The following is a 25,777-nucleotide window of genomic DNA, read 5'->3' as shown; positions in this document are numbered from 1 at the left end:
GCAGCAATGTGTACACGGGTTAGGGCACCCAACACTCCCCAGCGCTGACCGCTCCCCCCGCTCCCGCGCCGCAAGGAGCGCCGCCCCGCAGGAGCTCATCCGCCCCCCACCCGTCGCAACGACCGCCGAGCGCCGCCCCCCAGGAGCGCATCCGCGCCGGCCGGCCCCCAGGAGCGCATCCGCGCCGGCCCCCCTACCCCGGGCGCGCGCCCGGAAGGAGCGCCTCCCGCCGCCGCCGATGGGACCCGCTGGAGGCGCCTCTCCGCATCCGCCGCCGTAGGCCACCGCGGCGCGCCGCTTCCTCGATCCCCACGGACGCCGGCAACCAGATCGGCTAAACAAGCGGCTCCATCCACTACCTGACCGAGGTCATGGCCCGATCTGACGATGGCAACGTGTGGGATTTCCTCTCCCTGGGGGACACCAACCATGCCGCCGGCGGGGACTTCGCTTCGTCGTCCAACACTGGCGCGCAAGGGTCAGGCCAAGCGCCGATGCCTCTTCCCGGCACAGATCTGCCACCACCGGCGCCTCATTTGGGCGGCTTCCCTCCCCCAACGGCAGGCGGATACGGCCACTTCCCGCTCTCGCAGGCCTACGCCGGCCACCATCTGACGCCGCATCCAGTGACCGGCTTCGACCTCAATGCTTCGAGCTCAGCGGTTGGGGGTACTCCTGCAAATTCACCGCCGGCCCCAGGTAAGACCGGCCTCCTCGCATCTATCTCCGCCACCAATGCACATAGCCTACCTCTTTCATGCGCCTCATGTTTCATGGTCTTGATTTGTGTTCCAGCAACGTTCGCCCCACTAGCGGCGGCATGGGCAGCACCTTCCATGGGGTACGGGCATCACCAGTACCCGTGGTTGGCAGAGGCTGCCTGGGGCGTTTCGTCACCGCACTACCCCCCTCCTGTTCCACGAGGTCGCGGGGCACATGACGAGACCGTCCAGTGTGGACGAGGAGGAGGTCGCGTCGGCCGTGGCCGTGGAAGCCGCGGTCGTGTGCGTGGCAGCGGCGTTGAACCGCCGTCGCCTAGTGGATGTCGCTCCCGCACGCGCTCCCAACCACGCAACACGCTCACCATTGGGACCTCCTCAAACTCCGTCATTGGCGACGACGGGGACGCCGCCGCCGCCGCCAACGGCGATGACAGTGACTACGAGTCCGACAATGAATCCTCGGTAATTACCTTGAGTCCACCAAATGTTACAGCTGCCTTCTTTCAATTTAGAGTCACTGCAGTAGTATCCAGATTGCTTATTGCAACATGACGTACATATGGTTCACATGTAATTGGTAGTTGTAGTCTTGATACATACATATAATAGTTCGGATATGTGCTTTGCATTGCCTAAAGTTGGTCAACCTTTTGCTATTTGACATATCTCAACCTCACTGTGTGTATTGAATGTGCTTACAAAATGTGGAGGCAGATGTCATCATTTACTTATTTGCTTAAGGTCAAATGCAACTTGGGACAGTACCATTGAGTCTTTAGGTCACCATTGAGTTTACAAATTGTTTTTCAAATCCTATTTAACATTGTCGTTCCATTTGTGTTCCTTCATAGAGAGGAATCCCTAGGTCGGACGCAAATTGGAACGAATCAAATACACATCTTTTCTGCGAGCTTTGGCTAGGACAATGTATGATAGGCAATTGTCCAAATGGTAAAATGAAGATTAAAGGGTACCGCGAAATAATTAGGGAGTTTAGGCACAAGACTGGCTTGAACCATGACGTGCGGCAGCTGCAAAATTTGCAACGGAAACTCAACAGATTTCACTATGTAATGCTTGCATTGGCTAAACAATCGGGGGTATCGGAAGTTCCTGGTGCTGGGTACTCTGTCCCAAATCATGTGTGGGCTAGACTGTATAAGGTAATTACATGTCTCCACAAATTTGCATTGAAGTTTCTTAACCCTCTGCAAAAATTATGAGTATCATTTGTTTCTTATACTCTTTTCGGTTCATGCACAGAGATGGCCACATGAGGTTACCACACTCCAGAGGGGTTTTCCCACATGGATTGCAAAATTGTACCCCATGTTCAAGGACTGTACAATTGATTGGAGCCAAGTGGACGTGACGTGGGATGATGGAACCTCAGAAGGTGATGGAACCTCAGAAGGTGATGGCACTGTCCCACAACCACTTCTGGAAGTCGAAAGAGGCAAAGCAGTGGTGCAACGACCTCAACCGCTGACAGTCCATCAAAGAAGAACAAACGGCCCAAGGCAGCAATGCCGAAGAAGCAAAAATTGAAAGTTACATCCCTGTTGCAGGAAATGTTTCTGGAAATGAAGAAGCCGGGTGTACAGGCAAAGCTAGTTCTGGACCACGCGGCTGAGCTGAAGAAGAACAAGGAAAAGGAGAAAGTTGAGGCAGCGAAAGCTAGCTTGGAGTTGGCTGTTCAAAGTGGCCTCTCAAGAACCAGCGATGAATACTTTTTCTTGAACAAGCTATTTAAGTCTGAGTATTGGTGAGGAGCAGTTGTAGGGTCGAGATGGCGGACTAGAGGGGGGGTGAATAGTCCTTTCTAAAACTAATTGCGCCGGCTAACCGAAACTTATGCGGAATTGAAACTATTCGCTTAGCCAAGACTTCACCCCTCTAACTATGACTCTAAGCACCTCGAAAAAGATCCTACACAAAGCAAATGGAGTGCCAAGCTAGCAAGAGCTCTCCTAACAATTCTAATGCCAAGCCACACAAGTCTAAGCACTAGTACTTCACAAATCGGGGGAGCTCCTACACAATTCTAATGAGTAAAAGCACAAAGCCAAACCTAAGCTCACTAGATGCTCAAGGACAAGGATACACAATCCAAATCCAAAAGCTCAACTTGCTTAGCTACACAATCTAAGCAAAAGCAACTAATTAAGCTACACAAGCTAACTAGTTACACTAGAGAGCAACTACACAAGCACAAGATATAAATGAATGTAAATACAAGACTTGTGATTTGGAGAATGCAAACCACCGAGAAGAGTAGACAAAATTGACACGGTGATTTTTATCCCGAGGTTCATTTGGTTGCCACCAAGCTAATCCCCGTTGAGACAAGCTCCAAGGTTACCGCCGATCCTCTTGCTAGTGGTGACTCTCAAGTCACACTCTCCCACGTGGAGTGCTCACACCGAACTCTAGCACATGATCCGGCCGAACCACTTGTTGCTCTTCACGTCTCGCTCAACTAGAGTTGCTCTTTGCGGTTCCCGCGGGGTGAGCACAATACCCCTCACAATCCCTTCTCCGGAGCACCGCACAATCTTCTTGCGGGCTTCAACGGAGCCTCTTGCCACCAAGCCGTCTAGGAGGTGGCAACCTCCAAGAGTAACAAGCACACCGGCTTGCAACACGATCACCTAGTGCCACTCGATGCAATCTCTCAAAGCAATCACACTAGAATCGCTCTCTCACTCGATCGGATGATTACTATCAAGTTAGAGTGAGTAGAGGGCTCTCAAGCACTCTCACACATGGACACCAAGTCCCCAAGGTGCTCAGCCACCTCAAATGGCCGGCCACATCCTCTATTTATAGAGGGAGGCTCCAAACTAGCCGTTACACTCAAATCCCGTGAAAATCCCGTGAAAACAGAGTTTTCGCGGACTGTCCGCCTCACAGAGACCGGACCGTCCGCCATTCAAAACCAACGGCTAGAACTGCAATGATTATGTGTCAGAGTCGACCGTTAGAGCCCCGGGCGGACTGTCCGCACCCCTGGGGCGGACTGTCCGCGGTTCAAAACTTCGAACCAACCGATTTGCAAACGTCTCTGACTAAATCTGGAAGTGACCGGCGGACTGTCCGCTCCCCAGGGGCGGACCGTCCGCCGTTCGAAAGGTCAGCACACACAGAAACCGCAGTGTTTCTGTCCCAGAATTTTCAGTAGGAGGCGGACCGTCCGCCCCCAAGGGCCGGACTGTCCGCAGTACAATTTGGACACCCAAGACAGAACTACCAAATTTCTGCGCCCGTTTCAGCTTTTAAAGGCGGACCGTCCGCCCCCATGGACCGGACGGTCCGCAGTTCATTTTGGACCACCAACAGAGCCAAAAATGGTTCTGCTCGAGCTCATCCGAGATAACGGCGGACCGTCCGCCCCCTGGAGCGGACTGTCCGCATGTCTATTTCCAGCAGTAATATACCTCGGTAAAACGGCCATAACTCTTAGCTCCAATGTCCAAATTTGGTGATCTTGGACTCTATGGAAAACTTATTCAGAGGGCTACACAACCCAACTGAATATTTGATCCAAAACACAATGGATCAAAGCAGTATTTCACTTCAAGAGCCAACCTAATCTCCGAAGAACAACGAAAAGCCTATCTTGCTTCCCCAAGTTGATAAACATCAACTCCAACTCTTTCTCCTTTGCAAATGTGCCAACAACACCACGTGAACAACACCATGTGCATATGTGTTAGCATTTCACAAACATTTTCAAAGGATTTTCACTTGATCTCACCACGCCACTCGATCCTAGCAACATCGCAATGTTAGATCGCTCAAGTGGCACTAGATGACCGATATGCAAACAAGTTTGTCCCTCTTGATAGTATGGCCATCTATCCTAAGTCCGGTCATGCACTTCTCTACATAACCTTTGACCGGTGAAATGAAATACCCTACAAGTCATACCTTTGCCTTGCGCATTCCATTTCATCTTCCCAAATATTTATGCCACACAAGCACAAAACTCTATCAAGACTTTTGATCATCATCATGAGTCAACACTTGGCTTGATCTTTCTTAATTGATATGATCCACTCCATATCATCACATGACCTCTTTGGTCCATCGATCTTGACCTTGATCGCTCTTCACCGTTGCCTCGGTCCATCGGCGCCAAATCTTGCCCAAGCTTCACCGCCTCGCGGTCCCTCGCTTCAAAGCCTTGACTTGCCCTTCTCCATTGCAACCGGTCCATCAAGCCAAGCCTTGTCTTGATCTTCTCCACTTTGGTCACATAACTCTATGTCATGTCTCATATGCAATGAGCTCCTCGATCACACTATATGAGCATAGTATCAACCCTTAGCCATTTCTCCTCCATGGCACATGTTACTCATACTAGTGTCTTTGTGTGGACTAATCTCCTGTGTATCTCAACATAAACACTTATTAGTCCACCTAAGTTGTCACTCAATTACCAAAACCAAACAAGGGCCTTTCAGCAGTGGCGAAGCCAGCCCAGAAAATGACCTAGGGCGGACTTTTACGATAAAATTTTTGAACGACCAGAGCGAGACGCCGAGACTTGCTGCCCGCAGTGGCGAAGCCAGCCCAGAAAATGACCTAGGGCGGACTTTTACGATAAAATTTTTGCACGACCAGAGCGAGACGCCGAGACTTGCTGGTCGGCTGCAGGCGCCCGTGCCGGCGGTGCACGGGATCTGTTGTCGCCACCGACGGGCGCCGAGATGGGGCTGCTGAACGGACGGGCGTGGAGTGGCGTCGCGCAACGGCATCGACACGCCAGCGTGAGCGCCTGAGCGGGACTACAGGGGGTAGATGGTGAACTGCCGAAATTGGCAGCGGCATCTGGTGGCAAGATGCAGTGCTGGGCTGGGGCGCTAGGTTGAACCACTTAAGAGGCCGCAGCCCACTCGACCTCGCGTTTGGGGGGCGCCGCCGCACCGCCATGAGCCCCTGCCGGAGTTGAGAACGGGGATATTGTCAGCACCCACGAACCAGAGAAAGCATCTCCTACTATGGACCGCCGCACCAGGAAGCCTAGTGTCTGTCTTGGCGCGAATGGGTTCGCTAGATGTGCCTGCGCGCACGTATCAGGCCAAGCCCATGTAAACGCAAGAGAGTCGCTAGTTAAATACTGAGTGCGTGCGAGGAGGAATGGTATCGAACAACTTGTTTGAACTCTTACTCCTTTCTCAAGTAATCTATTCTGCGGAAGCCAATTTTCTGTTCTCTTTTGTTCTTCCTATGTTTTTCAGATCCATACTTCTTTTCTTTTTCTGCTACCTCTACTGTTAACAAATATACTCTGTACTTCACTTAGAGGGACCTAGGGCGGCCGCCCTGGCTCACCCTAGTGGTGGCTCCGCCTCTGGCGAGGAGTGTTTTCCTGCATGACAACTCTGGAAGAGCGTCTTGCATGGATCCACAAAGCATTTGCTGATCCTACGATCATTGAGTAGTAGCTATTTATGTTTGTGTTGTGTCATGTGTAATGTTAGCTTGTTAATGTGAGTGAACTGATTCGTGCTCATTATTGACAATTATTTGAACTGGGGTTTGTGTCATGTTGGTTGTTTGCTTAACCTGGTCCTTTGTGCTTGCTGCATATCGAGATGTTATTTCCTTAAGGTCAAATGCAATTTTATATCATATTGTGCATGTCTAATTCTGGTTTTTTGTTGAATGTGCAGGCATCAAGTACAGCGGACAATGCATGGTTGAACGGAGTTGGACCATCGGCTCAAGGTGAGGCAGCAGCAGAGAATTACTTGATTCTGAAGTTGATAATGAATGAATGCGCTTGTGAAGTTGGTCAATTTTTATATCTATTTTGCTAGCACATACAAAAATGTTTTGCCTTTCACAAATAATAATATCTTTTTGGTATCTAATTTGTAGATTGTTCAAAGTATACTAATTACATATTTTTGTGCTAATTGGGTTCTAATATAGTCCTGCTATTTTTGTGACATGAACCATCCCCGCTCCCAGATTATAGTGCTTTCTTATACGTTTCAATCATGAAATACATAGCAAATGTTTTCGAGCTGCCACACTCACAGAATTGCAGGCTGAAACATGTCAAGTTCTTTGCATTTTTTTCCTGTAATATCTTTTCGTCTAGTTGCAAACTGTAATCTTATTTCATTTTTTTTCGTGCACATGCAGCTGAAACAGCTGCTCGTGATCCGGTTGAGGAGGCTCTTGCAGACTTGTTTGGAAGTGACGATGAAGTAATTCTGGTCTTGAAGGCACTCTTGGATGAAAGCAGTAGGAAGAGGGAAATCATGAAGCAGGCGTTAGCACTGGGTATGTACTATTACACGTACTTGAAAAAAAGGCCCCGTCGGATAGCCAAAGAAAGTGGAATTGAGTGGGTAGAGAAGACATTAGGCAATGAAACATCTTGCTTCAATATGTTTAGGATGAATCCTCCAGTATTTGAGCGGCTTCATGATGTATTGGCGCAATCATATGGGTTGAAGTCAACCACCAGGATGTCATCTAGAGAGGCCTTGGCAATGTTCCTGTGGATAATTGGACCACCTGAACCTATTAGGCAAGCTGAGGACAAATTTACCCGGTCAATGGAGACGAAAAGCCGGAAATTTGAGCATGTGTTAGAGTGCGTTTACAACCTAGCTAAAGATATCATCCGACCAAGTGACCCTTCTTTCAGTACAGTACATCCCAAGATAGCAAACCACAAGTATGCTCCTTTCTTCAACAATGCAATTGGAGCAATCGATGGCACACATGTGAAAGTGATCGTGCCGGGCAAGAAGGTTGGACTATATTTCGGTAGGAGCAAGGAGAAGACTCAGAATGTGCTGGCAATATGTGACTTCGACAGAAGGTTCACGTTTGTCGCAGCTGGGATTCCTGGATCGGCACATGATTGGACTGTCCTGCAAGAGGTGATGTATAGGCACAATGACAAATTTCCTCATCCTCCCCCAGGTACGTGGCCATGGGTTTGCTTGGGTTCTCATTTCAATAATTAAATGATACATATGTTTTGTAACTTATGGAAAATTTTGTAGGCAAGTTTTACCTGGTGGACTCGGGATACCCGAGCCGGCCGGGATTTCTACCACCTTACAAGGGAGTGAGGTACCATGTAGATGACTGGAAAAAGACCCCACGAGCTCGAGGTAAAAAAGAAATCTTCAACCAAGCTTATTCCTCAATTCGGTCGGTAATAGAGCGATCCTTCGATGTGTTAAAGATGAAGTGGCGCATATTGTTGGATCTCCCTCACTATTCTGAGCGCAAACAGACACAAATCATATTGGCTTGTTGTGGGCTGCATAACTTCATTTTAGAGAATGACAGTGATGATGTAGACTTCAATAGGGAGGAGCCAGAGGTGGCATTGCCAGAATCAGATGAAAATGATGATGAACCAGAGGAGTACGGTACAGCAGCGCCAGTGGATGAAGATGGCAACATGAATGCACTGCGTGATGAGATAGCTGCCGCGTGCCTCTTGGCTTCACGTTTGTGACCTTTGTTTGTTATGTTTGTCATGTTTGTCTCCATTTCTTGAATATGTCAATAATGCTCGGTGTGCATGTGTGGACATTTTTTTATTACCGCAATAATGATGTGTGTGCATGACTGTATTCTACAATAATGTAGTTGTGAGATCTCTGTACTGTAACGGAAATATTATGATTTTTTTCCATGTGTAATACTTAATATGACATTTTTCATAGGCCAATATAAGGTATGTTGTGTGCATGTAGCAAAATTGGTTGCTTTGTGCTAACTTGTAGCACAAACCAAACAAATGTCATGCTAGCTGTGCTACTTGTGCTACCTTCATGCTACTTGTGCTACCCATGCTACACCCCTAACCAAACAGGGCCACGGGCTAAACAAATGGGAATTCTCAGGTGGAACGCTTCTTTGTCCTGGCATGCCATGTATACAAACTGAAGGAACACGGCATTGGACTAACACCGTGGAAAAAAGGAGTATAATATCTGGATCAGCTCTTCATACTCGGCAGAATGCTGAAATGTCGTCAAGAAAGGGGAGAGAATATCTCGCAAGATACTGTATAAATTTAGGAGAAAAAAATATGCTACTCCCTCCGTCCCAAAATACTAGTCATCATAAAAATTCTAAGACAAATTAACAAAAAGGTAAAATGATCATGTTTGCCCCTATATATTATCATATTTGCCACTAATTAATTCTAAGGAAATGCTAATGCAGGGCATTTTCACATGATATGCCATTTGCAGCCAACTGTGATTAGGTCAAAGTAAGCATTGACCATACGTTCATCCTGATCCAAGCAATGAACAATAATCACATGATACAAGGGCTGCCAACTGGGGGTGTCAGTCGCGCAAGAAACTAAATTGTCCTTTTCTAATTGTTTACTTTCCTGTTTCCGCTAATCTTTGTTCAAGGCTGCCCACACAGCAAATGTGGCTAATTACAAACTGATGCACAGCCAGGCTACATATACAAAGGCCGAATGCCAGCCTAAGTCAAAACACAATTGCAAGACCCACTTGCAAAGCTATGACAAAATTACAAGCTACACAACTGTGGGCACTTTTCGCCAAAAAGAATCGTATCTACTCTGCCGTACGGATGAGATTCACCCGAGTTGTTTTAGATCACCACCAAGTCTTGCAACGAAAGACTTAGTTCTTGAGCGAGTTGTGCTGATTCACCGCCCCGCCTGTACCCACAAAACACAAAAAGGAAATCGCAGAATGTTAGAAGAAAATTTGTTTGTTGTAGCAACATGTATGTGATTGAGAAATGACTGGTTAAAAAGATAGAGCGTAAAGTAAGGGAAAGGAAGAGAATTACATAATCAATGGATGCAGAACTTGTTGAATCTTTTGCAAATGGTTAAAGCAGCGTGCGCAACGTTGCAACCTGCATTAGATAAGCAAAGTTGGTGAATTGCATGGTTTGATTTAGCACAGCAGTTTCTCGCTGATATGTAGGGACAGGCACAATTGCTCTCTTCACATCCAAATATTTTTAGGCAAGGTACAAGTTTTGCAGTGAATTTGCATACCTCTGCTCCGCCTGAATGTTAACTCCTACACCTAGATTTGCTGATAATGTTGAATGTATAACTGGTCCGAAAATCTTTATAAGATCCAACAACATTTCCAAAGAAACTGCAGCATGCCTGCAAATTTGAGGCGAGATAAATTGCAACTAACGAGACAAAGTTACCGCTAAACCAATTGTTATTCAAATGTAAGATGCCAATATTTGCATGACTTAGATAACAAAGAACGTTAACATCAGATGTTTTCTCTTTCAAATGAAAAGAGACTTGCAATGAAATAATACATCCAATACATTACCTTTCAGTCCTGCTACTCAGCAACCCAGCAAGAACAGGCAGAAAGCTTGAGAAAATCTCCAGGTTGAAAAGATCAAGCTTCCCTTTGAGAGCACTAACAACATCAGCTTGAACCTGTCAATCTCAACCATCAGTAGCTTGTAAAAGAAAAGGAATATGAAAATACAGCCATGCATAATCATCATACATCTCAAAGAAACTTACAGCATTGTCAGGCAGCTTTGCCACTGCAGCAATTGCTCCTTTGATACCACTTTGCTCAAAGACATGTCGCATCATCTGAATACACATAACACTAAAGTTATATTGGTTCATCACAAAAATAATAATGTTTAGGTGGTAGATCAGCAGTGGGGGGCGCAGAATCAAATGATACATTTTAACGTTATAAGCTCTCTCATGTACCCTTACAATTTTAAATATATGGCATGCCAGTCAAGCTAATTAATTCTTTTTTGAACTGATTACCTTGTCCTAAATGTCATATAGCTTAAAACAGGAGTATTGAAAAAACTAATGAAAAATCTTTCCTCCACAACCTTGTCCATATGGAAACTGCCAAGTAAAGGTTAATGGCATAAACCACTCACATGTTGCATCAATAAATAAACTATGGAAGTTTCAGAAGACCTACTCTATTTGTTGGATGTAAGTTCACAAGAGAATTCCATGATGCATATGAGCTGATAACAAACAGCAGCCAGCAAGTACATAAAAAAGGGATCACCTCCAATTTTGTCAGCCGAAGTTTTACAGCATTTATGAATTCGTCATGATTCTGCACTAAATTGACAGGCGTCATCACCTCATCCACTGTTGACAAATCCTTTTCATATGTCTGACTTGGTTCTGCCTGTTCATTGCCATCAGTAGTAACAAACATAAAAATTTGAACAGCCAAACAATCTTTTAGAACTCTACATAGCATGAAAAAATAAAATAGAGCAAAGCAAAGTCAAGTATGTTTGATTTTCATTCTGTATGTAGTTTATGAGTACTTCAGCATCACTTCAATCTCCAACAGCATTAAGTTCCATAAACATTACAAAACAATCAGCCCCACGAATTTTGTATCTGGTTAGTAGTTTTCCTATAAATACATGTGGCAGTCAGGACCCAAAGGATTAACAAGTAAATACAAAAACCAAATTAGATCCAGCATAGCTGCAATAGTTTCAGTGAAATGGTTGTGGTTCTTACGCACTAGACTACGAAAGCACATACAGGTCGAAATACCACTATACCACAGACCCATAATAGGGTAAAAGAAAATATGTTTAAATAATTATACTCAAACTTAAGAGCACATACTGAATTGGCAGGAGGGCTGTCATTTTTCAACATCCGATCACCACAAGAACCAGTATGTGGTGAATAATCATTGCTAGAAGACTCCCTCTTTTCCCACCTCTCAACAAGAGACTTCGTTTTTCCCAGTGGTACAGCAACTGAAAAGAAGTTAATCTTGTTAGGAAGCTATTTTTTAGGGCCAAGTGGAACCAAGATTAAGAGTGGATAAAAGACATGCCCTCAACAATATCAGTTAATATGCATACACACCTCCTCTAACATATTTCACCCTGGCTGTCTCTGTTGTTGAGCATGGTGATTCAAAGGCTGCACGAAACGGATTCAACTGTTATATTGCCATAGTAGCAAAACAGCAGGGTTGATTTTTAAGAACAAAGATGAAGGGCTATACACTTATCGTCATTGGACAGCAGAGGATGCTCCAGTGACACTGTTCTATCCATCTTTTCTGCTATCTGTGCAATATCTTCTTTATCCACCTCACCATATTCTTCTTTTTTGTAATATGGAGATAGTCCAGAGAACTTTAAGCTTGGCAAACCCTCTGAGCAAACATCTGGTTCACTGAGTGCGGATCCTACTGAGCAATCACTATCAGCAGCAGTGCCGCTAAGTGAAGGTTTTCTTCTGTGAACAGGAACCCGAAAAGCATCTGGGGCTGTAGTTGTGCCTCCAGTTCCTCTGCAAACACTGCTTACTGTTTTGTCCTCTAAAATGTCTCTGGGTACAACAACAGGTGCAGAAACAGCCTGCGGTGTAGTATAAATATCTTTCACCGATGCTGACTCTGTAAGATTGCCTTTCTTAGCAGAAGAATTTTTAGCTATTCTTGTATGAGATGTTAATGAGGTATCTTTCTGTCCAAAATTATGTTCCACTGTTTTTGGGTTGGTGGAAGGACTATCAACAAGCTTCATACGCCTCATTGGAGTAGAACTCTGAATAGATGATCTAAAAGATGGATCAGGTCTTCGTGGAATTGTACTGCTCCTATCTTTCTTGATCTTATCTGTACTTGCTGGATTCAAATGTGAGCCACGAACCCAGCATTCAGCTATTACCGCAGAAGCACGAGAGAGGGAGGGAAGCATCATCACAACCCATGTCAAGCAATAATAAGGCAAAAAAACATTTCAATACAAAGTAAAAACAGGAAATGTATAAGTGGTTTGAAACCATACCAGTCCCAGGCTCCTTGACTTTGTATGAATTTTTCGGTTGCATCATTGCTAAAGCAGGACTAGAATTTGCAGTGCTATCACTTGGCTTCACAGGATTATCATCCAAAGATTGCACAAGCTCAGCAAAAAAATTTGCTTTGGGCAACACACCAAGAGCATAGGGTCCAATGAGCTGGATCAAACAATAAAAGTTAGAACTTAGAATAGGAGATAAGGAGAATACATATTACATGCAAAGTATGCCACTCACTGATATATCAGCAGCCCATAGACCAACACGCCGTTCATGGTAGGAGCATCCCAATAGTTTCCCTTCATAAATACTAAGGTCGGCCAAATTACTCCACCCCATGTCAACAACGTCATGGCATCTTACTGGTTCCCAAGAGAATACCTTAAAATATTCATAGGTCATCAGGTGCAAGCAAATGAAAATCAATAAATAACATATCAAAACCAGACCTACCTTCAAGCTCTGGTCTAATCCACAGAAAAGGGTTTTACCATCTGGATGAAAGACCATAGAATGTACTCCAGAACCCTGGGACAAAGAAGGCATGTAAGCTACCAAAGAAGAGGAAGTTGCATCCTAGACCAAGAAGCACAAAACAAATGCACAAGACGTAAGCAAGCTCAGGCTAGAATGCTAGATATCAGACTGTCTTAGATAAATTGAATCAACCAAAGGAAATGTCAACTAGTCCTCCTAGAAAGCTCTTATGATGCTAATTTGAAAAAAATAAGATAGTAATAAAAGGCCGACTGCAAAAAGGTGCTGTAGTAGTTACCATGCATATAACACATGCATACCAAAGAATTTCATATGAAAATTTTAGCTTGATTTAAGATAGTCACTTGCAATACCTCGGGTCCAGCAGAACCTATCAATTCAAAAGTTTCCAGGTCCCAAAATTTCACTGTCCGATCAGCTGAGCCTGAAAACGTCAATATAAGCCATTCAGGGTATATCCACTACTTTAAACTTCACTTACTTTAGATGTCTCCGACAAAACTATTTCTTTTCTAACTAAAAAATGATATTTTAAAATAATGCACATGCATTGGGTGACACCGTCATGCATTAATAATAACATTGAAGAAAAAGAGATGGTGTGTATAGAAAGATAGGCAGCTACCTGTTGCAAGCAAAAATTCTTGAGGATGAAAATCAATGCAATTAATTTGTCCGCTGTGGAACTTGAAATCATGTAAAAGCTTTCCAGCCGTCAGATCCCACACCTTCACAATGTTATCTTCCCCTCCGGTGACAACCCATCGCCCGTCAGGGGTAAACCTGATTCTTTTAATTGCTCCTCTGTGACCCTTATATGTGTGAATGCATCCCTTTTTCTTTATATCCCATATCTTCAGGTCTGTATCTGATGAACCAGATGCAAAAAACTCGCCAAATGGATGGAATTCAACAGAAGTGCAACTCGATCTATGCCCGGTAAGAGATCGCACAACTGCATCTCGATTCGAAAACATTAATCAGATATTTATTTTCCCCAAAGCATGGCATTATCCATCCACAAGAAGCTTAAAGTTGCCACACATGATTAAACTTGAAGTAGTTGGTTTGCAAGCTTAAACTATGATGCAGGGCAAACCGAGACATATTGGGGAACACTCAACAAATTGTTAAGAACTTAAGACAACAGTAGAGGCAATCCTTTCTAATTAGCTAAGCAGAGTGTGTAATCATGGAACCACCAAAGTGCAGGCATTTGAATGTGGCCGTTGAAGACATTTTGAAAAGACTTGGGGGGCTTGAAAATCTATAATCATGGCTCTAAAACAGCTACTAAAAAATAAAATGAAGTCCATAGTGCAACAAAAGATTATCCTCAAAGAATGTTTTCATTTGTATGACTGTATCATAATAAATCTAAAATAAACTTGTGAAGAACACAACATAAAATGGCCATGTTTTACCCAACAAGCATAGAAAGAAATGAGAGTAAGATGCATGCTTTTAGAATATAACCCAATCGTGGGAGCCTTATATAGGCTTGAACCACACCTTTAGCTTCCTCTAAGTCCCAGAGCTTGATGGAACCATTTGATGAGCCAGCAAGCACAAGCATCTCTGCTGAATCAAACTGCACAACCTCCACCGCACTTGTGTGGCCTGATAAGCTCTGTGGAAACAATTAGACACCAATTCAGAAACAGCATTGTTCAAATTTTAAGCTAAGCAAAAAGATGCAGTGTCACTAGCATAGGGGACACGTACCAGAAGCGGAGTTTGCTTGCCAATGGCCCACAAGTTGACCTTGCGATCATTGCCACCGGTGATGAAGACACGGCTAGACTTCTTGCCGATGGCCAGGGACCTCACGTCGGCATCGTGCGCCACAAACTCCTCTAGTTTGGGGTGCCAAGTTAAGGGGATGTCAAATTTGAACAATGCAAACCTCCAGATAGTTAACTAGTCGTGGTCCTAGGTACCATGGTTTATATTGAACTGAAGTGACTGCAGAATTATTAAGAAAAATAAAGCCGAAAAATAGCTGAAACAACATTAGCTAAAGCAAAACAGATTTCTGAATTTGGTGCTGTAGACTAAAGTTGTGGACAAAAGGGGAACTGTTTGCTGAACCAGTCGCAACCGCTTAAGGTTTAGCTTGGATGTTTCATGAATGGTTGCTTTCTTGGCTCAGATTACCAAAAAAAAAGTAGAAAGGCGCCGGGAAATTCCAATAATCTACTTCAAGAAGCATTGAAGACCGAGGAAATACAAGAAGTCGGTGGTCTCTACTGCTCGAGCAAATGCCTGCCTGGATTGCCTCGCAGGACAGCGGCTTCCCCCCCCCCCCCCCCCCCCCCCCGAACCAAATCGAATCAAGAAACAGAGCGGCGACTCGGGAGACGAAGCAAAAGGATACGGAGCCTGTAGCCGCGCTTCTCGGGGTCCATTCCTCCGGCTCCCCGCTACCGTCTTCCCCCCAAGTCCACGCCGCTGCGTGGCTGGCTCGCCCGCGGGGGCTCTCGGTCGCGGGACCGTCGCCGCCGACGCCGACGCCGACGCCGAAGACGAGCAGGGCTCGGCTCGGCTGATTGGGATCCGAGTGGTCTTGTGGAGCAGGGGAGTTAGCGAGAGCGAGGCGCGTCTTCGCCCCTTTTTTTCCCTCTTCTTTGCTACGGCAGGGCAGTGAAAACGAGAGGTGTGGACTGTGGAGCGGCGTGGGTGGGTGGGGAGTGGAGTTCTTGTCGTCTGCCTACGCGTCGCCCCGCTTTTGCCACTCGTTCATTTTCTTTTGTACCAAAGCGTGGCTAGCCTAAAGCAAAGGTTCCCACAAGAATCAGGCGTTCGAAATCAACCCGCAGGCCTTGCGCTGGCCACAAAAATTAATTCGACGGTTGAGAACGATTTGGGGCTACAGGAGAGGCATGGAGATTGCAGAGCTCGTGGATTTGGTATTCGACTCGCGTAAATTACATGTTGACGACTTGGTTGACGAGATCTGAGACGACTCCAAATTTCGCAAGCTGGGGGCAAGCCATTCGCCCACTCGGCTGGGTCATCCATCCCGATGGCCACCGCCACAGCATTACAGCTGCGATGCCCCTCAGCTTGGCCTACCACTACCAGTCACTCCCACCTGGACAAAGGGCTACAATTAATGCCATTCTTCGGTTGGTTTGGCAGGGACAAGGCGGGCGTTGTCTGGTGAGACATCGCTCGGGGGCAGGCGGCGGCAGGATCCACTTTCCGGTCCACCCCCTCCCCGTTCTTTTCCCTTCCGCTCGAAAACGATTCCAAGCGAGCAACCGGACAGGAATAGCTCCAAAAAAAAAGCAACCGGACAGGAAAACCCGCCATGCCCGCGGCGGGAGGAAACGTGCGCGACGTGGCGAGGAAGGCAGCGCGAGCAGCGGGGGTGCCAATAGGGGTCGAGGCCGCGGCGCACGGGCACATGCCGCGGTTGGTGGTGTCGTGCGCGGGAGGACGGGCGGGCGGCGCGGCGCGGGGGGGTCGGTCCCCAGCGTGGAGGGGCGGCTTCCACCGCGGCATGTGGCGCCGGGCGCCGTCAGGGGGAGCGGTGACACGCGGTCAGCACGGATGACAATGATTGTGCTCAGCGTTTCTTAATGACGGGGTTGGCTGGACAAGGCCCCGTTTTCTGAAAAATAATCCCTGTTACTCGGCGTGACGCGACTGCTGTCTGTCAGGAGAAGATTCTCGCCTCCTTGAGATTAGGGGCGTGTTTAGATGAAACACAAACTTTTTTCGATGGAATTTTATTAATTTAAAGTATTAAATGAAGTCTATTTATAAAATTTTTTCACAGATGGGTTGTAAATCGCGAGACGAATCTAATGATACTAATTAAGTCATAATTAGTGGACGGTTACTGTAGCATCACTATTGCAAAACATAGTTTAAGTAGGCTCATTAGATCCGTCTCACGATTTACAACCCATTCATACAAAAAGTTTTATAAATAGACTTCATTTAGTACTCTATGCATGTGTCCATGCAAAAACTCGATGTAACGTTTTTTTTTTTGTGTTTATGGGTTTACAGGTTGTGATCTAAACATGGCCAGGTGCTGGATGTGAAGGCCAAGCTCTACCCGTATGCTACGTCAGCACGCTACTAACGAATATGAATTGCACGTGCAAGTTCTCACGGTCGTGTTGCAAGTTGCAGACTTGCCGTGATACAAATTTTCTTTCCATAAAGAACCAAACTGGCCGTGCCTCTGTGGGCTGAACCCGCCTCTGTGGGCCGTGCCCGACGAGGCTACAGGCGAGTTCGGCCTCTGTAGGACGAACCCGCCTTTGGACAATGATTTTGGACCCGTGCCTCTGTGGGCCGTGCCCGACGAGGCTACAACCATAGCCAGCTTGTCTTGGGCCGGGTATTATATATGGGCCGGTCTGGGCCCAATCGGTCGCGTACGGAAATTCCGGTTTGACAGACAATCTCCACGGCAACTGGTTTTACGGCTCGCCGCTCGCGGCACTTCGAGACAAGTCAAAGCTCATTTGATCAGCCGTGTAACGCATAGCCAAACATCTGCAACGTACGTACATGCCATGAAGTGCAATGAATACCCTCCTCCTCCCGTCCGGCCGTTCCGCCGTTGCTCTTGCTCCACCTGACACCTCCATTGCGTGCTTGCACAGCCAACTGGCCCGGGCAGGCAGCGTTCATGTCCGCAACCGCAAGTCTGCAGGCTGCATGTGCCTCGCTCTCCGCTCCCGCTTCTGCGACCTGCGACAGGGGCACACGGCGAGAGTGCAGGCGTGTGGAGTTGTATAGACGCAGCAGAATCGGATCACCGGCCAGGTTTGGTTACATGTCCCATCAAAATTTCACAAAAAGACGAATATCCGCATGAAGTACTAAATGAAGTTTATTTGCAAAATTTTTTCAGGTATGGATATAACTTTTCGAGACGAATCTAATGAGCCAAGTTTCATCATGCTTGGCTACAGTGATGCTACAGTGACCGCGCTCAATTATCCCCTAATCGTGCGGTCAAAGACCTCATTAGCTAGAGCAACTGCTACAATACCATAATTGTGGAGATAATTTTGTAATTAGACTTTATTTAATACTATTAATTAGTGATTAAAACATTATTTATCTCTCATCAAAACATTTTCACGCCACAAACAAACATGGCCAGGGGGCTGCAGGCGAGAAGCTAAGCCTGGTAGATCCAGGGGGGGCCACCACATTGAGCCACGCACATGTGACCCCACTGGAGCAGAGCAGCAGCATCCTAGGAAAGTATGCAGGCGAGAAGCTAAGCCTGGTAGATCCAGGGGGGGCCACCACATTGCGCCACGCACATGTGACCCCACTGGAGCAGAGCAGCAGCATCCTAGGAAAGTAGCAGCGTGGCAGTCCCGTCATATACCCTTTGCATTGCAGCGGGGCCTTGCTTGCAGGATGCGCAGGCAGAGTACTGCTTGTATCGACGTCAACGTCACGTGCCCTCCGGCGATCAAGACAGGGTGTGTTTAGATCCGTAAAATAGTGGGAAAAAATCACACCAGACACTGTAGTACATTTTAATATTTTTTGTTTGTTTGTGGTAATTATTATTCTGCCATAATCTAACCAGGCTCAAAAAATTCGTCTCGTCGTGTACATCAAAATTATGCAATTAGTTTTTTATTTATCTATATTTAATACTCCATGTATGATGTAAAATATTTGATACGATAGGTAAATAGTGATGTTTGGAAAGAGAAATTTTGGAAGTTAACACAGCCATCGGAGAAGATGGGACGCTGACGTGGACGAGCACGCTGCACCCGGCTACGGGGCTACCGACCGTCCGATCGGGTTGACCCCTAGGCCCTAGCCAAGCTGTAGAGCCGTACTGTGTGGTACACTGGTATTGATGTACGATTGCAGTATTGTACATACACTCGACCAACAAACCGGGGATGGTACGAGCAAAATTCGTGACGGGGACGGGTAGAGACCAACAATGCAACTACGCAAGAACTTGCGTACGCGTTTCACAGCCAATGACGCAGTTTCCCTTCCATTTCCCAAGGGCTTTTTCCATGAAGGTCTTTCGGTTTTCCATCAAGTAGTACTGCGTAGTGAAGTATGGGCTATTTTAAAAAGAAGAAAAAGAAAATCCCCCGCCGGACCCCACTTGTCAGCCTCTTCATCCTCCTCTCTCTGTTCCGCTCGGCGCCGCGCGCACGCGTCGCCCGTCGCCGGCGTTCATCCTCGCGAGACGCGCCACGTGCCGGCCATCTTCGCGTTCCGTGCCGCCGCTTCACTCTTCCCCTTGCCCTTTCCTTATCCACGCACGACCGGTCTCGCTCCCCCCTCAAACCCTAGCCCATTGCCCTCCGCCATTACCGCCGCCCCGAGCTCCGCTCGCCGCCTCGATTCGCCGACCTCGGTGAGCCGTAGCTCGATTCCTTGCGGGGAGAGCTTCTCCTCCCTCTCCTACTCCGATTTCGCCCCTCACCCGACCTCCCCCTTCGCTGTGTAGGGCCGCCGTCGTGCCGGTCCGCCGCCGCCCATCCCCGCCGCGCCACCTCCTCACCGCCGCTCCACATCCACGCTGTCGCCGGTGAGGCTCGCCGCCGTCCCCTCCACGCCGTGTGCGCGCCCTCGGCCCATCTCCGGCCCTGTCACGCCGGCGCCGCCTTGCGCCGCCGCCGCAGTCGCCACGCGCGACGTGCGCGCGCGCGACGTGCGCGCGCGCGACGCCGTGGTCGCGCCCACGCGCGGGTCAAGGCGCGTGCTTTGCCTTTACCCGGCGGGTGGATCGCGAGCCAGTGGGCCCGGCCTGTTGGCCTCTGGGCTGGCCAGGTCCGGGTACACCTAGCATTTTGCTAGGGTTTTTCTTAGGTTTTATATTTCTGCAATTTTGCAAAATTTGTAGAAATTCATGTATAGCTCCAAAAATTATGAAACTTATTTTGTTGGATTCCTATAGCTGAGATCTACTTAGTAAAAATATTGTTGTGCATGTTACTTTGCTGTAGATTTATCTATAGTTTTATTTTGCAAAAGGGAGTTTAATGCTTATTTATTTGTGTATTGCTCTAAAAATTTCAAACTAAATTTTGTTAGACTCTTTGTAAGGTGTAGTTTCCAGTAGTGCAACTTACTCATGTGTTTCCTTGCTGTTGGTTAGGGTTTCATTTTGATTTCGTGCTTGCTGTCCAAAAAATGGTTTAATGTAGAACTTTTTGCTGTAAAGTGAGAAAATGGCAAAACTAGTTTTGTTAGCCTTGTGTTGCTGCCTAGTTTCTATGATAATTTTCTTGGATTTGTTTAGTTCAGTTTGCATTCCTTTCCCGATTTATCTTGCTTAGAGTAGCTGAAAATTGATCTATTTATGGTTATTTATAGGAAAATGCTTTTGCTACAAAATCAATTTTTTTGAGTTCCTTGTATAGTTCTATGCATGCTCATTTATTTCCTTGATTTATAATTGTTGTTTAGTTTGTTTCTTAATTCTTGCATCGCATTCATGCATTATAGTGACCGAGCCGTCGGAGAACGAACCCGTGGAGCCCGCCGAGTCCGTTGAGCCCGAGCCTGGAGTCCCGTTCGTGGTCGAGCCGGAAGTTAACCAAGGCAAGCAGCTAAGCATATTCCTTGCACCTATCTAATCTGATTTAGTATAGCTATTCCACTTGGGTATTGTGGGCTATATATGTATAGTATGTATGTATTGCATTTTTATATCTATCTTTATGCATGATCCTTCCTTGATTTGTTATCCCTATTCTTGGCACTAGTTAGATAGTTAATTACTTAACTTGACTATATGCTTAGCCCTGCTTAGAATACTTCTTTTGCTCGCTAGACAGGAATGGTTTGGAGGATCACATTTACCGATAATCCTTGATCGCACTGGTTCGGTTGGGTTGTTAAGAGTTTGGTAGTATCGAGATTCGAGCGGAATGGTAGGGCCTAGAGAATGAAGTCACATGGGCATAGTCCGCTTGGATCGATTAAGGACCGAGTGGATGCCATCGGCCTTGAGCACCTTTCCGTGCTACCACATATCCAATATAATGGAATGGTTGAGCCAATTACCTTCTCTGACTTGATCATTGATGTGCAGTCCTAGATACGTGGCTACGAGCTATGCAGAGAGGTTTAGTGTGTCCCCAGGTGGACCTATGTGTAGGAAAGTTTAGAGATGTCCCTGGTGGAACTAAGTCTCTACTCGTAATCTAGGTGTGAGGTTCAATGATCGAGCCTTGTTGGGAACGGTTGACGTGAGTACCCCCTTGCCCGGCATGATCGGTTGGGTGAGCCGCATGGTCCTCGCGTCGTGTGGGTAAAGTAGTACACCCTTGCAAGGTTATAATCAATTCGAATTGCCGCGCTCTCGGTAATGAGCAAGCTCTTTGTACGTTGAACTCTTCGTAGAAAGTTCCGGTTTTGATGGAAATGATTCATGGCACCTCTGTGCCTCATTATTATGTATACTCTTAATGTACTAAAATTGTGTAGGGGTTTGGGCAACATTAATCAATTCTGATAGGTGATAGTGTAGAGAGCTAATGCTTATGCAATAATTACTTAACCTTAAAGCTTTTACTTGAGCCAATGTATGATCCTTGCTTATTTAACCGCGTAAGTCTTGCGAGTACCTTTTGTACTCAGGTTGCTTTCTAAACCTAGTTGCAGGTGAGCCGGAAGTGGTGTTCGGCCACTTCTACCCCGCTGATCCAAACGCGGGGGAAGAGTAGGTCGTGGTGGCTGTATTGATGTCCTTGAGCAAGGCATCATTACTTTAGTAAGTCTTTATCGTAATCGAGCTTCGTGAGAGTATGTAAATACAATAAACTTTACGTTTCTGTTTAATATGACTTTCGTGAGCCCAAGGCTTGTAAGTGGAGTTTGAAACCCACCTATATTGAACTTGTAATATTAAGTGTGTAAAATTGCTCTTTGTGGATTATTGGCGATGTATTCGATTGTAAACGGTATGTGCATATGCTGATTCTGGGCGTATGTTGGAGCACATACCGGGACTACTGGATTTGATATTATTTTGGATGAATGACGTGTCGGTTATTCGTGTCTCTAGATGTGGGATAACACGTGGCACGCTCTCCGGCAAGCACGTGTTAACTCTCATCTGGATGATAATGACCGACGGTTCGTTTAAAATAGTATCAAATTAGGCGGTTCTCACAACGGGTATCAGAGCTAAGGTTTTCATGAAGTGAACCTAAAATTGGCATAGTAGGTTGAGAGTCAAATAAAATTTGACTACTTGCACTAAGATTTACTTTGGTTAAAAATTTGAACCTAAGGTGAAATGCTACCTTTCTTCTTTGGTCTTAGAACTAATTCCTTCTTATTGCTTCATTTGTTTAATTAAGATGTGCTTAACCTCTCTTGTCTGCATGAGTAACGAGAGCGTAGGAAAACCCTTTCATCCTCTGGAAACCTTTTGAGCCTTTTACCAGGGTTGAGAAGGTGAGAATCACCCATTGTCCTAAGTGCTAGTAGGAGGGTTATAGCGCTGCTGGGCAATGCGGTTGTTTCGGGTCGTAAGTGAGTGCTAGAACGTTAAGGCGTGCTCACGATGTGAGGAGACGTCATGTTGCATTCATACCTCGCATGCATGCATACTTTCTTTTGGTTTTCAAACCTGCATCTAACTAATCAAGTGTATCGTGGTCTAGTTTTCGCTGATCTCGTTCTTGCTAATCTTAGTGGACCAAATCTACTCTATCTCTTCGAGTTGCTACTCCGGTGTTGATCGTGTGTTAGATTTTTATCTACACATTATCTTTCCACCCTGCCTTTGAGTATCATTCTCTATCTTTCATTCCTGACCGCTAACCGTTTTGTTTATTAACAGGATGGTGTTGCGTTCGGGAACCGAAAGGAATGGTGCCAATGGTTCGGGTGGCAATAACAACCGCAACAACGAGGATCCCCTCCCTAATCCTCCAGTTCACCCAAACCTCGCGGACGTCTTGGCCCGGCAAACTGAACATATGGCGACCATAGTCAATCATATGGGCAATGTTGGCAACCATGGTCCAAGAGCTGAGCCCCCAGTGAACAGGTTCGGAGAATTCTTCCGTACCAATCCTCCCATCTTCCGTGGTTCCAAAGATCCTCTGGATGCGGATTTCTGGCTCAATGTGATTGAAGAGAAGCTTGGTCTTATTGAATGTGAGCCATATGAGAAGGTTTTATTTGCCGCTCATCAACTGCATGATGCCCCTAGGGTTTGGTGGCGGAACTTCAAGGCATCTCACCCTGCCAACTACCGCTTCACATGGGAGGAGTTCCGTAAAGCTTTTCGCTCCTTCCATATTCCCAAGGGTATCATGGACATCAAGAAAAATGAATTTTTGAATCTCACTCAAGGAAGTCGTGATGTGATGGCCTATGTCAATGCCTTCAACACCCTCTCCCAATATGCACCTGAAGAAGTGGCCACTGATGCTAAGAAGCAAGAACGCCTGTATGATGGGCTCTCCGCAGAGTTGCAAGACAAGCTCTCCACTACCAAGTTTGAAGACTTTAATGACTTGGTGAATATCGCTATCAGAGCTGAGCACAAGATAAAGAATCTTGAGGCAAAGAACAAGCACCCCGCTCCTACCTCAGCAGGCGGTAGCTCCTCACGTCCACGTCTGGGGCCTTCTCCTTTTCCACCTCGGGCACCGGGTGCTCAACCTCCCCGTCCTATGTGGATTGTGCGTCACCCTCAACATCCTCAAGGACAAGCTCCTAGGCCAATCAATGCCTATTGGAGCAATCCAAATGTTACTGCAAAGGGTCCGTGCTTCAATTGTGGTGGCACAGGTCATTTCTCCAGGGATTGCCCCTCTCCGAGGCGTGGCGGTGCCTTCAATGCACCCAGACCTAATAATCCTCTACATCAAGCACAGTGTCAAGAAGTTAAGCCACAATAAGCTCCTAAACGTGGCCGCCTCAACTACACCACCGCCGAAGAAATTTCGGAGAATGCCGAAGTCCTCATGGGTACGCTCCTAATCAATTCTCACCCTGCTATGGTTCTTTTTGATTCTGGAGCAAGTTTTTCTTTCATCAGTAAGAAATTTATGCTGCATAGTAAGCTTGAGATGCAAAACCTACAAGTGTCATACCATATAGAATCACCGGGTGGGGAAATCATTGCCAGACACTTTGCTAGTGAGGTTCCAATTCTCATTGAGGGAGTTACTTTTCGAGCCAATTTTCTCATTCTAGACAAGCTGGAGTTAGATGTGATTTTTGGGATGAATTGGTTGGGTAAGCATGACGGAGTTATCAAATGTGGGCCCCGCACGGCCGCACCATTGATCTTTTACACCCTTCTGGGAGTAGAGTTTTACTGTCTCTTGCCAAGGTTGTATCTGGTTTATATGCCTTGGCGAGCACTAAAGCCACGGTGTTGGAGGATATTCCCGTGGTTTGTGAGTATCCGGATGTCTTTCCAGAAGAATTACTGGGTATGCCTCCTGATCGTGAGGTGGAATTCATTATAGAGCTCATGCCCGGGACTGCTCCTATCTCTAGACAGCCTTACCGAATGCCTCCCAATGAGTTGAATGAATTGAAGAAGCAACTCAAGATTCTGTTGGATAAGGAATTTATTCGTCCGAGCTCCTCTCCTTGAGGATGCTCGGCTCTTTTTGTGAAGAAGAAAGATGATAGTTTACGGATGTGTGTTGATTACCGTCCGTTAAACGAAGTCACTGTCAAGAACAAATATCCTCTTCCTCGGATATATCTTATTTGATCAACTCTCGGGAGCTCGATATTTCTCCAAGATTGATTTAAGGTTAGGTTATCATCAAATCAAGATCCGAACAGAAGATATTCCAAAAACAGCCTTCTCTACTAGATATGGTCTTTATGAATTCACTGTCATGTCCTTCGGCCTCACCAATGCACCGGCTTTATTTCATGTATCTGATGAATAGCATCTTCATGGAGGAACTTGATGTCTTTGTGATCATCTTCATTGATGATATTCTCATTTATTCCAAGACCAAAGAAGATCATGCTCGTCATATTCATATCGTCCTCCAAAAACTTAGAGAACATCGTCTTTATGCCAAGTTTAGCAAATGTGAGTTTTGGCTTGAAGAAATATCTTTTCTTGGTCATGTCCTCTCCAAGGAAGGTATTGCTGGGGATCCTAGCAAGGTGCAAGATGTTATTGATTGGAAGCAACCTCAGAATGTCCATGACATCCGGAGTTTTCTCGGACTTGCGGGATATTACCGCCGGTTCATAGAGAACTTTTCTAAAATTGCGAAGTCTATGACCGAGTTACTAGAAAATTAGGCGGTTCTCACACCACACATAGCCATGTGTAGCGGCACAAAGCTTTTATTCGAAGGGAGATTGGTTGGGCAGCAGAGCAATCTGCTCTGGAAGGAGTGGCCGAGTCGTACTGGGATCTCGCCATACTGTTACAGTGTTACATAAAAACTCCTTTGCGAGGATGCTCCTAAAGTTGCACCGTTGGCCTCTGTCCATGCCTCAATGGGATATGAGGTCTTGACATATCTGATGGAACTTAGCAACTTCATATAAATTTGAATAAGTTTGAATGATGTTTTGTCAGCTGGATTTGGTAATTGGTATGGTACGGTGCAATTACCATCCGATAATACGGAGCACTTGCCTTCGTGGATTGGTAGTCTGGCACTCGTCACACTCTGTTACTCTGCTACTGTACCCGATTGCCACTGTTTCAAGCCAGCAGCGAGCAAAAATCTCGTACAGTCGTCAGGCT

The 25,777-nt window shown here is 46.3% G+C and overlaps 1 protein-coding gene across 1 annotated transcript; it reads right to left on the bottom strand.

The window, feature by feature from the left end:
• Positions 1 to 8,972: 8,972 nt before the first annotated feature.
• LOC120708268 (katanin p80 WD40 repeat-containing subunit B1 homolog KTN80.1-like) lies at positions 8,973 to 15,737 on the bottom strand. Its single transcript, XM_039993463.1, has 17 exons — positions 15,437 to 15,737; positions 14,785 to 14,915; positions 14,572 to 14,689; positions 13,685 to 14,014; positions 13,413 to 13,483; positions 13,015 to 13,089; positions 12,799 to 12,942; positions 12,549 to 12,720; positions 11,759 to 12,421; positions 11,617 to 11,673; positions 11,368 to 11,504; positions 10,784 to 10,909; positions 10,261 to 10,335; positions 10,058 to 10,170; positions 9,760 to 9,876; positions 9,546 to 9,614; positions 8,973 to 9,411 (listed from the first exon to the last, which is right to left on the bottom strand). The coding sequence occupies exons 1-17, from the start codon at positions 15,465 to 15,467 to the stop codon at positions 9,342 to 9,344; spliced, it is 2,499 nt and encodes an 832-aa protein (XP_039849397.1). The 5' UTR covers positions 15,468 to 15,737; the 3' UTR covers positions 8,973 to 9,341.
• Between the last annotated feature and the right edge of the window lie 10,040 nt (positions 15,738 to 25,777).

The sequence above is a fragment of the Panicum virgatum genome, chromosome 5K, assembly GCF_016808335.1.
Source record: "Panicum virgatum strain AP13 chromosome 5K, P.virgatum_v5, whole genome shotgun sequence".
Classification (NCBI taxonomy): domain Eukaryota; kingdom Viridiplantae; phylum Streptophyta; class Magnoliopsida; order Poales; family Poaceae; genus Panicum; species Panicum virgatum.
This window is presented reverse-complemented; position numbering and strand designations above follow the sequence as displayed.

What these genes read in the sequence shown, in the direction of transcription:
- LOC120708268 (XM_039993463.1), bottom strand. Translation starts at nt 15,467, where the DNA reads ATGGACCCCGAGAAGCGCGGCTACAGGCTCC. An exon ending in GCTGTCCAATGACGATAAGT is followed by an intron (nt 11,674 to 11,758) that starts GTATAGCCCTTC and finishes CGTTTCGTGCAG; the next exon opens with CCTTTGAATCACCATGCTCA. An exon ending in AACATTCAGGCGGAGCAGAG is followed by an intron (nt 9,615 to 9,759) that starts GTATGCAAATTC and finishes TATCTAATGCAG; the next exon opens with GTTGCAACGTTGCGCACGCT.